This window comes from Penicillium soppii (assembly GCF_028829465.1).
Source record: "Penicillium soppii strain IBT 18220 chromosome Unknown utg000010l, whole genome shotgun sequence".
Lineage (NCBI taxonomy): Eukaryota > Fungi > Ascomycota > Eurotiomycetes > Eurotiales > Aspergillaceae > Penicillium > Penicillium soppii.
Window position 1 is genome coordinate 1,349,809 of NW_026643240.1, and position 13,733 is coordinate 1,363,541.

Sequence of the window (13,733 nt, forward strand, 5' to 3'; positions counted from 1 at the left end):
CCCGCGTGGAGCGAAACAAGAAAGCTGCGTCATGGCCGATAAGCAACGCGGGGAGATGTCCAGATCTAGATCACGTGCCTTCATCTAATAACGCGTCGCGACGGTCAGTCGATCACAGGTAGACAGACACGCTACATTCTTTTTTTTTTTTGGCTTGTCGAATCTTTGGTACAGTTCATTGTCACACTACATCAGAATACCATCATACCTCGTCACGCAGATAACTATTACTTGAACCCAGTTTCTTTATCCGACTTTCTTTGTTCACTCTCACAACCCAAATCGCACTAAGCGCCCTGGAGTGTCGATCGAGTTATGGCGCCTCTCATTTACACACACCTGGATGAAGCAACTGCGATAGCTTCCAGTCCAACATCATCACCAGGAAACACCTCCGATAAAGAAAACCATCGGCGAAGCGTGAATAAGAGGTCAACCACCACAATGGCACCCCGCTCACATAACAAACGACAGAGACTATCATCCCGGCACTCCAACATACAGTCTGCACAGTCGCAAACATCCTCTCAAACGAACAGTGGCAACCGATACTATGACCCTGATCAGGATCCTAATGAACGCAGACGCGTTCGTAGAGAGTTTCGTGATCTCGGAAGAGAAGCCAACGGTACGCGTGCTATGTCCGGGCTCGGGTAGTAATCCAAGAAATAAACATGCTAACATTCTCGATATAGATTCACGAGGCGAGTGGATACGGGCTGGAAACTATGGTATTCAAACAGCTCTTGAGAAAGCAAACCACCTCTATGTCGATGTGAAGCAGACTTCTGATGCAACAGTCGATTCGCGCCTCTTGGTCAATCTCGCCGACATATCGCATAAGAAAACTGCCCAGCTTGCCCTCGGTGATGCATCGGCTGGCCTTGACGTGGATGAGTTTGTGTCGAAATGTATTTCTTTCATGCGCCGCGGCCCAAACAACACGGCATCTGCGCCAAATGGGACTCAGGGTCGTGGTCGTCGTGGCCGCCATTTCGGAACCCAAGGTGATCCTGACGCAAGTGATGACGATGAGGGAGAGCCAATGAATTGGGATTGGCTTGGTCAATTCGCCTGCTTTCCTTCGAACGCGCGACCGGCCGTTCCAGGATGGTTACTTGGGCCGCTATCAGTTCAGAAGCGTGCTCGACAACTTACCCAGCGAAGAACAGAGAGAATTGATCGCTCGCAGGCTGTGGCGCCTGTAGAATTGCAGCAGGGAGACCTTGGCCAACAGGAGAGCGCGAATCTTACCGAGATATGCTCCGAAATCAGCAGACTGCTTGCAAAAAATCAGGAAGAACGCACAGAACAGGCTGAACGAAAATTGGCAAGCTTGGAAAATGTTACGGACGAGCAGGTGCAGTTAATCATGGATGAGTTATGGATTGCCAACGACGGTGGAATTCCCCTATTTCGCTTCTGCATCAATCCGGACTCTTTTGGTCAAAGTGTGGAGAATTTGTTCTATGTCAGTTTTCTGGTTCGGGATGGCATAGTAGGTGTTTCCACTGACGACCGTGGAATACCAACACTTCGTAAGTGGTTTTATCCTTGGCTATATCAGCAGCTAGCAGAAAGCTAACGTTTCGCTAGATGCCACAAAGCCCTACGCGCCAAGTGAAGCTCAGAAGCACGGAATACAAAAGCACCAGGCTGTATTCAGTTTAGATCACGAAACCTGGGAAGACATAATCAGGGTATTTGACATGAAAGACACCAAGTCAATCATACCTCACCGCGAGGAAGCACAGGAAACCGGCACGAGCTGGCATGACTGAGCCCTGGGGACGCGATCTCACGAATTTAGCTACGTTTCGATATACCCCTTGATGTTGTTAGACCGATTGCTTCCAAATCATATTATGCACATATCCCTTCCAGTACATAAAACATAATTCAAAATAATGTACATATGTATATATGGGCAAGAATATTGTGATGGGCAAGAATATTGTGATGGGAAATTCTTCCGTTTCTCCCGTAGGATGATAAATCCGGCCAGGCTCGATTGCAAAGTGGAGACTCTGCACTTAAGCTGCCAAAACGTCATCATCCGTATGTGGGCCCATTGCCTACATAAGTATTCCTCTTTCACGACTTCAGTGTCATTCTCTAAAATTGAACATTATTTTTTATCTAACAGGGACCGAATTTGCGAAATTCTACGAAAGCCCCGAGACAAACCTCTGCGACACATTCAACACCAAAGAGAGCTCGAAAGAAGAAACCAAAAAAAGGGTCTGCAAAAATGCCGCAGCTTTTTCCAGCCAACCCCTCCGCGACCATGGTGATTCGCCATGTGACGCCAGACATCGTGACCATGAGTCTGCCATTCGCGCGGTTCGGACACCTGCAATTTGGCGGACGAGGTACACTGGGTAAGTGACCCTTGCGGCGTGAAGCGCATATCACCCCGCAGATCCAAGGAATGACGCGAATATCACATTCCTCCGAATCATCACACTGACCCTTGAACGCAACAGTCAAGCTCTCGACCGGCTCCCTCGCCGTATTCTCACCAGTCAGCCTAACCCCCGAAGTCCGCGCAACAGTCGAGTCCCTCGGCGGAAACGTGAAATACATCGCAGCGCCAGACCTTGAACACCACCTCCAAATTACGCCATGGAAGCAAGCATACCCCCAAGCAGAGATCCTAGCGCCAGAAGGCCTCTTCGAGAAAAGGCAGTCAAACCCAGAGTTCCAGGATAGTCCGTTCGAGCACGTGTTCAAAAAATCGGATACACTCCCCCGGACGATCTCAAAGGAATTTGACGCCGAGTTCGACACCGAGTATGTGCATGGCCATGGGTCACGCGAGCTGGTCTTTCTGCACAAGCCGTCGCGCACGCTTATCGAGGCTGATCTGCTGTTTAACTTGCCTGCTACAGAACAGTATTCTAAGACGCCTGAAGGGCCGAAGCTGAATTTCTTTACTAAGCTCCTTCTGCCGTTGATGTCGACTAAGCCTCCTGCCGTGTGGCATAGGCGGTTTGCGTGGTACATTCTTTCTTCGAAGGATCGGGCAGCGTTTAATGAGTCTATCAATAGGATTGATCGGTGGGACTTCGATCGGTTGATCCCTTGTCATGGTGATACTATCGAGTCTGGGGCTAAGGGGATTTTCCGTGATGTGATGGCATGGCATTTGGCTAATCAGAAGGATGTTTAGCATTTCTTTTTCTTTTGTTTGTGATTGTATATTAATTAACTTAATGGGCGGCGGTATGAGATGTTTTTGATTCGAACAACATATTGTTAATTGGCGGTAGATACCTAGGTAGCAAGTTGTGTTATTTTATTTACATATGTATGTCTCATCTACCGCGAGTCTAAGGAACCAACGGTCACATGCACGTACATCACAATGAGCCAAACCCACAACTGTTGGACACATCACTTGAACTTGAAGCAAGTCTGAAGCACACGTATCCCTTCCAACACACAGCCCATATTCCGTCGGTTCATGTTTCATATCTTCATATTTTAATATACAATGTATATTCTAGCATGGGAAGCTGGGCTTGGAGAAGACAGTTATGCGGAAGCAGTGAAAGTCGAGTATCTGGTAGATTGCACATCTCCTCTTGACAACTGTTAACTCAAGTCCTTGCAAATGTTAAGTATTCAGCCACCATCCATGTGGCCAACCTGCCACGAACGATAGATCTCTGCTGCACGATGTATAAGCGTTGGGCATGTTGAAATGTGATTGGCCAAATCACCGATTTGCTTCACTGTTACAGATCTATATCTGACGTGGGTCATGGATTGACTCTATCATTGGGTGTAGAAGAAATTCGCCTTGCCCGCCCCCTCCCCCACTTACTGAGCTAAGTTGATACTATATGGGGTGTCTCGTGCCATTTTCTTTCTCATCGAGACGTTGGGTCGTGGTAGGTAGATGTTGTTTGTAGGCGCAGCTGTACGTTTTCCAGTTTCAGTTGGAATTTTGGACGTAGCCTTTCTTTTACTAAAGCACTCTTGTTTTGAAGAGGCGCTTGTTACTCCGTGTCGAAGGTCGTTATTCTGACCTTGGTGGATTATAAAGGTTCTCGTTTTCCTCATATTTTGCATGCTATGCTGTACCAGATTGATTTACACACTGTATACTTTTTCTCAACTTTATACTACGTTAAGTAAACAACGCAACCTTGTGGCCCCTTGCGAAATGGTTTTTCCGCCTTGCACAAGCCGGTCTTGCGATTGTAAATTGCCCTCTTCTCATACCACGCGCAAGAAATCCGCTAATATACATCTAGGCCGTGATAATAATTGCTTCACTCTACCTGTATCAGCTCGCCAATAGCGCGGGCGGACATATTGATGTGTCGGTGGCACAGTGGGTATACATCCTAATATCCGCCGCCTTGTCGGTACCTTTTTGCGTGATGGGCGTGTTTTGGGGAGTAGACGAAAGACCCAAATGGCACTACGGTATGTACCGAGATAACAGACCTCGGGAGTTTTCGTAAACAAAAGCTAATTTGGGCTCCAGTTGATCTGGTCTTGGCAGTGTTGTGGTTCATTGCCTTCGCTTGGTTCGCTATAAAATTCAGTAAGCCTTGTGACGGCGTTTGGGTATGGAAATTCACAGGGACGTGTGGTCGGATGTACCAAGGCGAGGCCTGCAGTTTCATTTCAGGTGCCACCTGGCTTGTGTGTTGGCTTGTTGTATGTGTCCACCTTTTTGTATTATTTTGTGGACTAATATTGACCAATTTCGTCAGAACTTGATGTATTTGAAATGGGGCAATGAAAAATGATGGAACGTGAGTTGACCGACTAAACGATATTATCATGAACTCCGTGAACTAATGCTAATGTATTTAATAGTCATTGCCGTCGATAGGGTCGTTCCACCGATTAAACACCCTAGGTGGAATTAATTTTTGGTACTTTGGGTGTAATTAATGTTTTTAGATATCATGTCGAGTCACTTGTTTCCAAATTGACTCGCAGGACATACATATAGCTAGTTTGGAAGTTTCGAATCTTCATATTATGTTACTCAGTGTTTTGCAATTTTAGATCGCAGTAGAGATTGTGGCTCCCATAGAATCTGGTCCTCGATGCTAAAGATTGTATGAAAGGCTTTGTAATCTTTCACTCCTTTATGTCCATATTTTCTTTGTCCACTTCCCCGTCATTTTTCCTATCTCCCACCTTAGTTCCTGGATGCCATTGTCAATAACAAAGGCCCGAGGGAACGCTGGTTGAAAATAGTATAAATAAATATGCCGTCTTCGACCAATTTCTGTCTTCGAACACCATCCATCTTCTGTCCAGCGCGTTTTGCTACTAGCAGTAAGAATACAGCTACTTCTCGAACTAGACTCCAAGTGCCTTTCAGAAGACATGGCTCAGCATACTTCATCTGCGCTCTTCGACAATTTCCGCAAGAGCCTTCAGTGCCGGCTACTCGACATTGCCTACGATGTTACCCATAGAAACCCACCCTCCCAAGATAGAATTCTCTCAATGGTCAGTCATGCCTCTCGCACACTACTTGAGCTCAAACGCACGGGAGAGATGATGGCCCTCGATGCCTCGACGCATGAACTCACGCGCGTGGCGCCTATCTCATATTTCCACCAGGTCCTCGAGCGCGATGGACAATGGCCCATGACGGAGTTCGAATGGGGTTGTCTTTACACGCACGACAGCTTGAACATGCTAACAGAACATATCACGGGCAACAGAAACTCCGATGACATTACCCGTAACTTCCAAGCACAGGCTATTCTCTGGGACATGCGGGTGCGATTCCCTAGCATTCTTTCTGGTGCTGGAGATCGTGCCCTTCCTTCTTATGATGTCCGCCAGATCCCATCGGCAGCAGTCGTTTCTACGCGGTCTCGTATTCCCCAATTGGTTCGTGCGGCTCGTCCTGAGGAGACTTACTTCACTTACAACCCTCAGCGCCCACCTCCTACTCGTGACAACCAGCTTCGGGCCCGGTCAGAGTCTGAAGATGCTTGTATCGTAGGTCTTTACCGCAATCCCAGCATCGAGCCTAGGTAGACTGATTTACTTGAAAGGCCCATAGTCGCTATCCTCCTTGAAGACGGCAAATGTGTAAGGTCAAATTAGAACTAATTGACAATATATATAACAATGCAATTCATCGCCAATTTATCATAGCAGGCACAGGTCACTTAAATGCTTATAAGTTCAGGATGTAAAACAAGCATAAATGAAACAGTAAGAAAACCGTTGACCTGAATTTTTCACCTCAGCTCTTGTTCGAAAGCCACTTGGTTAGAGAATTGAAGCAAGGTTGATTGTGATCATGAAGTTTTATGTTGGTAGCGAGGCAATCGGACCAACTGTCGAGACCATCACCCATCTCTCCCCACCAAAATCGCGCAACTGTTAAGGCTGACGTTGATGATGAGACATATGTATTAATCTGCTACACGACTAGTTTCCATATTGCAGAGCAGTATACCAAGTTGGTATATGATCGGCGACAATTTGATATCGCCCCCTTGGGCCCGTCGTCAGGATGACTAAAAGCCAAGAAATCGAAGTCGTCCCCAAGTCCACTCCTTCCCAAGAGTTCGATATGTAGCTCAAAAGATGCAATCGCAACCAGAGGCCAGTGCGTCTGATACGTCAGATTATCCATTGCAGAAGATCGGACATTACACAGACGCAGAGGACGCAGAATCCCGCGACAGCGATGAATTGAGCTTCGACTTGGAATTAGGCGATGTGCCACTTCTGCCCGAACATCACGGCATGGAAGAGGCTCAGCCGGAAAAATTCACGCGCGACCCTTCGTTTTCCTGTACACCGTCGGGATTTTGTGTTTGGCTACGCGGCCCGAAACCCGCGCATGTCTATCGTATTGACCCGTGCTTCCCGCGCTTACAGGCTGCGCCGGCGCGTCTGATTGATGCAAGGTTTCCGCGCAAAAGTTCAAAGATCGCACTTCTGTTAGCCGGCTTGATCTTTTGGATTGTTGTGTTTTTTGCTTCTCTCAAAGCTTCCGTGGCGGGCCAAGAGATCCCGGGCTACGGACAGCCTGTCAAGCTGTCGTGTCACCATCGCTTATGGTGTGTTTCTATTTTTATCTTCAACTCGTGTTAAACTGACAATGCTTTGTAGGAACAATGCGACCAATTGCGGTCTCAATGGTGACCTGTGTCGTCCGTTTGAAGACCAGTCTTTCGCATTTCGCTGTCCCTCGGGCTGCGCCGCGGCGATTCTTCTTGAGCCATATGTTGTCGGCGGGCAGGAGTACAATTACCGCCCTCTTGTAATTGGAGGTAAACCATTCAAGATGGACGGTCGGACTAGTGGCATCTACCGTGGCGACTCGTCTATTTGCACGTCAGCTATGCATGCTGGTTTGATTGATGATGCGACGGGCGGGTGTGGCATCTTGCACCGCACCGGGGAGCAGAAGAACTTCATTTCCGCAAATCAGCACGGCATTGAAAGTATCGGTTTTGAGTCAAGCTTCCCGATGTCGTTCCGATTCACCAAGGAGACGACCTCGGGTTCCAGCGAAGGAAAACCGATCAAATGCTCTGACTCCCGTTGGTCGCTGTTTGCGTTCACCTTGATCTGGACTGTAATCCTATCCCTGGTCGTAACTTCGGCACCGGCTTTCTACAGTTCGATCTACTTCATTGTCTGGTTCCAAGTCGCCATGGCGTCTGACCCACCCTCCATGGGAAGCATCTACGACCTTGTATCAATTGCGCTGGGCCGCTTCCTACCCGGCGCATTTGTTGGATTCGTATTGTATTATTTCTGCGTTCGACACACGCTCAAAAACCTGGATGCGCATTGGGACAAAACTGTCCTGTGGCTGGGTGGCTGCTGGGTCGGCGCCCTGAACACAGACACCTTCGACCGTATCCCGATCTCGCGTCTTACGCCTCACGATATCCAGCAACAACCTGGTGCTCTCACCGCTCTCATCATCGTCATTGGGACTCTGATCACAATTGCATTTGGTCAAGCGCATTGTTACCGTCGTGAGGGCCGGTTCTTCCCTACGATCAGCATCTACGGTGTCCTCGTCGCGGTTGTTCTCATCCTTGTTGCTGTCCCGCACATGAACCTCCGTATCCATCATTATATTCTGTCCCTCCTCTTCCTACCTGGAACAACTCTTCAAACCCGTCCTAGTCTCCTATATTCAGGCATTCTTGTTGGTCTATTCATTAACGGTATCGCTCGTTGGGGCTTTGACTCGATCCTACAGACTCCAGGAGCCCTCCTCGACGGTGCCAAACTTGGCACCGTTCCACCAAAGATTTATCCTCCTTCATTGACAGACAAGAACAACCTTGTCTTCTCATTCCCGGATATTGAGCCCGGTGTTGATGGTCTCAGCGTTCTGGTCAACGATGTCGAGCGTTTCCAGGCGTTTCGACCCAAAGACGATACGCCTTTGCCGGATTTCACATGGGCTCGTACTAATCCCAGTGAGGTGGAATATTTCCGTTTTGGATATGTACACTCTAAAGCTTTGGGTGGTCTTTGGTATGAGGACTTCTCTCCTCCCGCAACTTGGAAGGCTGATGGGGATTTCGTTTTCCCTGATCCTGAGATATCGGATTCTGGAAACTCTGAGTCAGATTCCAAGTAGAGGATAGCGGTGTGCCACTTGTACATAATCTCATCCTTTCTGTGATTTTAGACATAAGTATTTTCTGGATTAGCGATGCATGGGCTAGAAACAATTGATCATTGATAGATATCTTTTATTATTTTCACTCCATCTCGATCATTATTCTCATGCGTTCGCTTCGGGCATCTTTAGGTTTCATTCAAACACAATCGCTGCCTTGATCGCTGTCTTGTCCTTCATTGTGTCAAGGCAAACTTGAAACTGCCTCTACTTAGGTACCTTATGTGAGCCACTTGCTTGTTAGCGGATTCCTGACAGATGTACAACCAGACAGCATTCGCCTCGAGACGGGCTCAAACCCCGCATTTATGAGACAGGATCTGTTACAATGTATATATTGTCTAATGTCTGACCGGGTGAATGGATATCCGCGCTCGAGACAATAAGTTCAATATTCAGCTCATTTACCGATGATGAAGGCCACTGGACTCGTCTCGGGTACCATGTTTGGATAAATGACGATCCTGAGACTCTATATTGTCGATCTCGATGACGAAACAACGAAGTCCACCCCATGGGGTAGTCTTGTGTTGGCATCCCTGTTGATTAAAACAGGGGAGTAGTATTTGAACGGGGAAATACATATAAGGGCCTTCTCGTCTCGTATATTTGCCGATGAGAGAAGACAAGAAAATCATCATGAAGGGTATGAAGACTTTCAATTACACCAAGCCATATTTCGGTCTCCGGGGAGGGTGGTTGACATTTTGGATTACGGTGGCCTGCGGTGCTGATATGACTCTTTATGGTTATGACCAAGTAAATGATATGTCCTGTTATGATTTCGATCCACATCATACTCACATGTTTGTCTAGGGCGTATTTAGCGGAGTCGTCATTTCCTCGGACTTCCTCCATATCCACAATCTAGAAGGCCCATCAAAAACAACTTTGCTCGGAACAGTCACGGCAATTTACAATGTTGGCTGCTTTTTGGGTTCAATCCTTGCATATTGGCTTGGAGAGAAGCTGGGCCGCAAAAATACCATTTTAGTTGGTACTACCATCATGGCAATAGGAGCTGTATTGCAGACTGCTTCATATAGTCTTGGTCAAATGATGGCCGGTCGCATTATAGCTGGACTTGGCAATGGTCTTAATACCTCGACCGCTCCCATATGGCAAACAGGTGAGCAAGGATTGAAAATTAAGATACTTTCGCTAACGCGAGCTGATTCGGCGATAGAAACATCTAAGGTCCAATGGCGAGGAAAACTAGTCGTCGTTGAGATGATATTGAACATTGCTGGCTTTTCACTCTCTAATTGGGTGAATTATGGCTTTTCATTTGCAAAAGGGCCAATTTCTTGGAGATTCCCGCTCGCATTCCAATTTGTATTCATCATCATTCTGTTTCTTACAACACCATGGCTACCGGAGTCCCCAAGGTATGACATATGCCCCGTGGTGGTAATATACGATGCTAAACATGAAATAGATGGCTGATGGCGCATGGCAACGAAAATGAAGCTCTCCAAATTCTCGCACATCTTGAAGATCAAGACATCAATGATTCCTTTGTTCAACTTCAGCACCGTGAAATCAAATACAGCGTCGATTATGAGCGTACTAACAGCGTGAGCTGGGGAGACATTCTTCGAGGTCGAGCTGATGAGAAATCCGGGACTAGTACAGTCCGTCGTCTAATTCTTGGGATGGGAGCACAGTCTTTCCAGCAATTTTCTGGAATCAATGTCACTTCTTACTATCTGCCCACTGTTCTGACCACTTCCGTTGGGATGAGCTCAGACTTGGCAAGGCTTCTAACTGCTTGCAACAGCGTTCAATATCTCTGCTTCTCTCTCATCGGCATTCCAAATGTAGAAAGATGGGGCCGCCGGAAGTTGTTGATATTTGGAGCTTGTGGGCAGTGCTTCTGTTACATTTTTATCACTGCTCTCATTCGATACAATGAGATGGAGGGGTACTCACATCGGTACGAGGTGGCCTCTGCTTCAGTGGCTTTCTTCTTTCTATACTACATCTTCTTTGGTATCGGCATGCAAGGCGTTCCTTGGTGTATGTCAAACCAGCGACTCTCGGCTTATGAATCAAACACTAACTGGCTTCTCAGTATACCCGACTGAAATCAACTCCCTGACTATGCGAACTAAAGGCGCTGCACTTGGATCTGCCACAAATTGGATCTTCAACTTCATGGTTGTCGAAGTCACTCCGATCGGGATCCAAAATTTGGGATGGCGTTTCTATGTTATATGGATCGTTCTCAATGCTGTCATGGTCCCCATAATCTATCTTTTCTATCCTGAGACGGCAGGCCGTTCTTTGGAAGATATGGACGATTACTATCGAGTCAAGCCTCCTCTGTTAGTTTTCCGAGACAAAGAGGCTATTTCTTCTAAGCGACCGGAGAGATATCGAGTTCGAGATGAGCAATTGATCTGGGGTAAAGAAGGTATCGAAGTTGACGACCTTACCCAACATATTGAAAATGGGGATAATCCATGAATTTGAATGTTTACCTGTATTCCTCTATCAACTACTTGTCATATTTCGGTGGCTTTCTTTACGTTTAGTCTTGTTGCACTTTTTACTAAAAAGCCAAAGTGGATATATACCCAGTCGAGTGCCGAGCTTATAACCCGAAGGGAGTAGATTAATGTCAACCTCTTCACATCGATCACTTAGAAATGTGCAGCATCCTCTTTCACCTACATCCAAATTTCAAGACCCATTTGAGATATGCTTCTCTTGTCCAACAATCAATATTGTCCTTCGATTTGCGGAAGAATATCCGAGCGGCATATCCCCCACAATTTCCCCGCCCCAAAGCCGACCTCAGGCCCCCGAGACGAGGCCATAGGAATCAACATTCTCCGATCGTTTACAACGTCCCGGTGCATCCACTGATGGTATTACACGGAATATGGGAACTGATTCATCGGCCAAACGCGCGCGCATACGCAAGTCTCGCAGCCGCGGCCTACGAACAAGGAATGGATGGTAACGTTTGCCCTCGTGTCGTGTCCAGACAATGCAATTAATGCAAGTACAGCATAACTTGCCGGAGACGTCACGTCAAATGTGATGAATTGAAGCCGGCTTGCAGCCTTTGCGTCAAGCATGACAGACCGTGTGATTATACGACGCCGGAACGTCGTAGTTTCGAAGCCTCAGATGTCACAACCAATGAATCCCTTTCGTCTTCAGTGGAAAATATACCTCAGCGTCGCCATATATCCCAAGAGAGAACGCAAAATGATACTTCAAGAGAGCATTCTGGGGAGGGCTTAGCATGGACCACCACAGCGGCAACCCCTCTCCCGCCTCTAGCAGCACCACTCGACCCTCTTGCGGGTATTGACTTTACGGCGCCGCAGAGTCCTATAACACTATGTACAGACACGCTCTCACCGTCGGATGCATCTTATATATTACAATCTGTTGCTGCTGGATCGTTCTCATCACCGGGGCGAGCTGTCAACGCTGCAGCAGTATGGTGGTTTGATCTGCTAGCGAATGACGCAGCCAGAGATAATCAACAGTCGTCTACAATACCAATCGGATATTTAGATGAAAATGTTTCATTTGGCCGAGCAGAAGCGGGTGAACCATCGGAACTTACATCACTACAACGTGCTACGCAGGTACTTGATGGTCCCCGCGATGTGGGTAATGGGCCCATAGACATCTCTCCTCAGATCAGCGTTATTGGAGAAGATTCACATATTTGGCAGTCTCGAAGTCCTATTGAGCTGTTGCCACGTGAGCACTTTCTGTTTGAACACTTTGTGCAACATGTCAGTCAATGGGTAAGTGATGGGTATCTTGCGAATCCAGTCTCACAATCGTGTTAATAACTGTCGGCTCTGGTAGGTTGATCTCTTTGACCCAACTAGTCAATTCTCGACCCTTGTTGCACACTTGGCGGTAAGTTAGTCCTAGCTCTTTTGATGCACAATAGACTAAGTCTAATGATACTAGATTCGTAACGCTGGGCTTCTGAACGCCATCCTCTCCCTAGCCTGTCGGCACCTATCACTTAATCCACGATTGGATGCAGGGGATGTTCCTAATCAAGAAGCAGCTATACAATACTATTACCAGACTCTCCATTATGTGCAAAGAGCAATGCAGCAATCTAGCTATATGACAAGTCTAGAGCTCCTAGCAACCACCCTCATCATTTCCGCATATGAGATGCTGGATAATTCCTCCAATGATTGGGAAAGGCACCTGAAAGGGGTGTTTCTCATTCAAAGATCGCAAGTTATCCACGGCGAGTCTGGAGGATTGCAAGCCGCAGTTTGGTGGGCATGGCTCTGCCAGGACGTCTGGGCAGCTTTCCGAGAAAAGCGCAAGACTCTCACTTTCTGGACGCCTCAAAAGCCACTCTCCGCATTGTCGCCCCATGAATTAGCCTCTCGTGCTATATATATCATGGCCAAGGTAGTCGATTACTGTGCCAAGGATGGGCTTCCAACTGAGGAAAGTATCAAGCACCGGTCGGACAAGGCGAAACGCCTTCAGACTATGGTAGATGACTGGCGTAACAATTTGACCTTGGAGTTCTCACCACTGCCCTCGGCCCGTCGTGAGACTGCCACATATTTCGATCCAGTTTGGATCCGCCCACCGCCATTCGGTAGGTCTTGCGAGTTTTATTTTTCTGCTATAAATCCTCAAATTGACTTGGCCTACAGCGGTAGCTATGCAGTTTTACTGTGCAGCGCGCATTCTGTTACTTGCTCATGAGCCAACCACTGGAGGCTTCAATCAATACATGAAACGACATAGTACCATCCGGCGCTGCGTGGATACCATTTGTGGTATTGCTATGACCCTCAAAGATGATGCATCTAGCTTCATGTCATCACAGGCAATCTTCATCGGTATGTGCATTTTCAACTCTGGGCGAATAGAGAGCTCATTACACCACAGCTGGTATGTTCACAGACGACACTAGAGCCCGAGAAGCCGTTTTAGACCTTTTGGATTTATGTAGACAGCGAGCTGGTTGGCCAGTCCATCCACTAGGAGACGAGTTAAAGCAGATTTGGGATCCACACGAGCCTACCAAGACATACGGCTCTTGACACACTCGATTGTTTCATTGAGAGAT

General features: G+C 47.4%; 6 protein-coding genes across 6 annotated transcripts; all 6 read left to right on the top strand.

The window, feature by feature from the left end:
• Positions 1–315: 315 nt before the first annotated feature.
• N7529_011168 (non-structural maintenance of chromosomes element 4 family protein) lies at positions 316–1,781 on the top strand (the record flags this gene model as incomplete). Its single annotated transcript, XM_057246694.1, has 3 exons — positions 316–628; positions 696–1,538; positions 1,597–1,781. 3 exons carry the CDS (start codon positions 316–318, stop codon positions 1,779–1,781), a joined length of 1,341 nt encoding a protein of 446 aa, XP_057092043.1.
• Positions 1,782–2,251: 470 nt separating this feature from the next.
• Positions 2,252–3,172, top strand: N7529_011169 (uncharacterized protein; the record flags this gene model as incomplete). Its single annotated transcript, XM_057246695.1, has 2 exons — positions 2,252–2,381; positions 2,487–3,172. The coding sequence occupies 2 exons, from the start codon at positions 2,252–2,254 to the stop codon at positions 3,170–3,172; spliced, it is 816 nt and encodes a 271-aa protein (XP_057092044.1).
• Positions 3,173–5,358: 2,186 nt separating this feature from the next.
• Positions 5,359–6,024, top strand: N7529_011170 (uncharacterized protein; the record flags this gene model as incomplete). Its single annotated transcript, XM_057246696.1, has 1 exon — positions 5,359–6,024. One exon carries the CDS (start codon positions 5,359–5,361, stop codon positions 6,022–6,024), a length of 666 nt encoding a protein of 221 aa, XP_057092045.1.
• Positions 6,025–6,582: 558 nt separating this feature from the next.
• Positions 6,583–8,608, top strand: N7529_011171 (LCCL domain-containing protein; the record flags this gene model as incomplete). Its single annotated transcript, XM_057246697.1, has 2 exons — positions 6,583–7,061; positions 7,114–8,608. 2 exons carry the CDS (start codon positions 6,583–6,585, stop codon positions 8,606–8,608), a joined length of 1,974 nt encoding a protein of 657 aa, XP_057092046.1.
• Positions 8,609–9,289: 681 nt separating this feature from the next.
• On the top strand, positions 9,290–11,119 carry N7529_011172 (sugar porter family MFS transporter; the record flags this gene model as incomplete). Its single annotated transcript, XM_057246698.1, is given in 6 exon segments — positions 9,290–9,409; positions 9,467–9,779; positions 9,837–10,038; positions 10,089–10,170; positions 10,183–10,669; positions 10,725–11,119. 6 exon segments carry the CDS (start codon positions 9,290–9,292, stop codon positions 11,117–11,119), a joined length of 1,599 nt encoding a protein of 532 aa, XP_057092047.1.
• Positions 11,120–11,520: 401 nt separating this feature from the next.
• On the top strand, positions 11,521–13,707 carry N7529_011173 (Zn(II)2Cys6 transcription factor; the record flags this gene model as incomplete). The annotated part of the gene is made up of 6 exons (XM_057246699.1): positions 11,521–11,619; positions 11,662–12,423; positions 12,488–12,541; positions 12,596–13,256; positions 13,315–13,503; positions 13,553–13,707. The coding sequence occupies 6 exons, from the start codon at positions 11,521–11,523 to the stop codon at positions 13,705–13,707; spliced, it is 1,920 nt and encodes a 639-aa protein (XP_057092048.1).
• Positions 13,708–13,733: the final 26 nt, after the last annotated feature.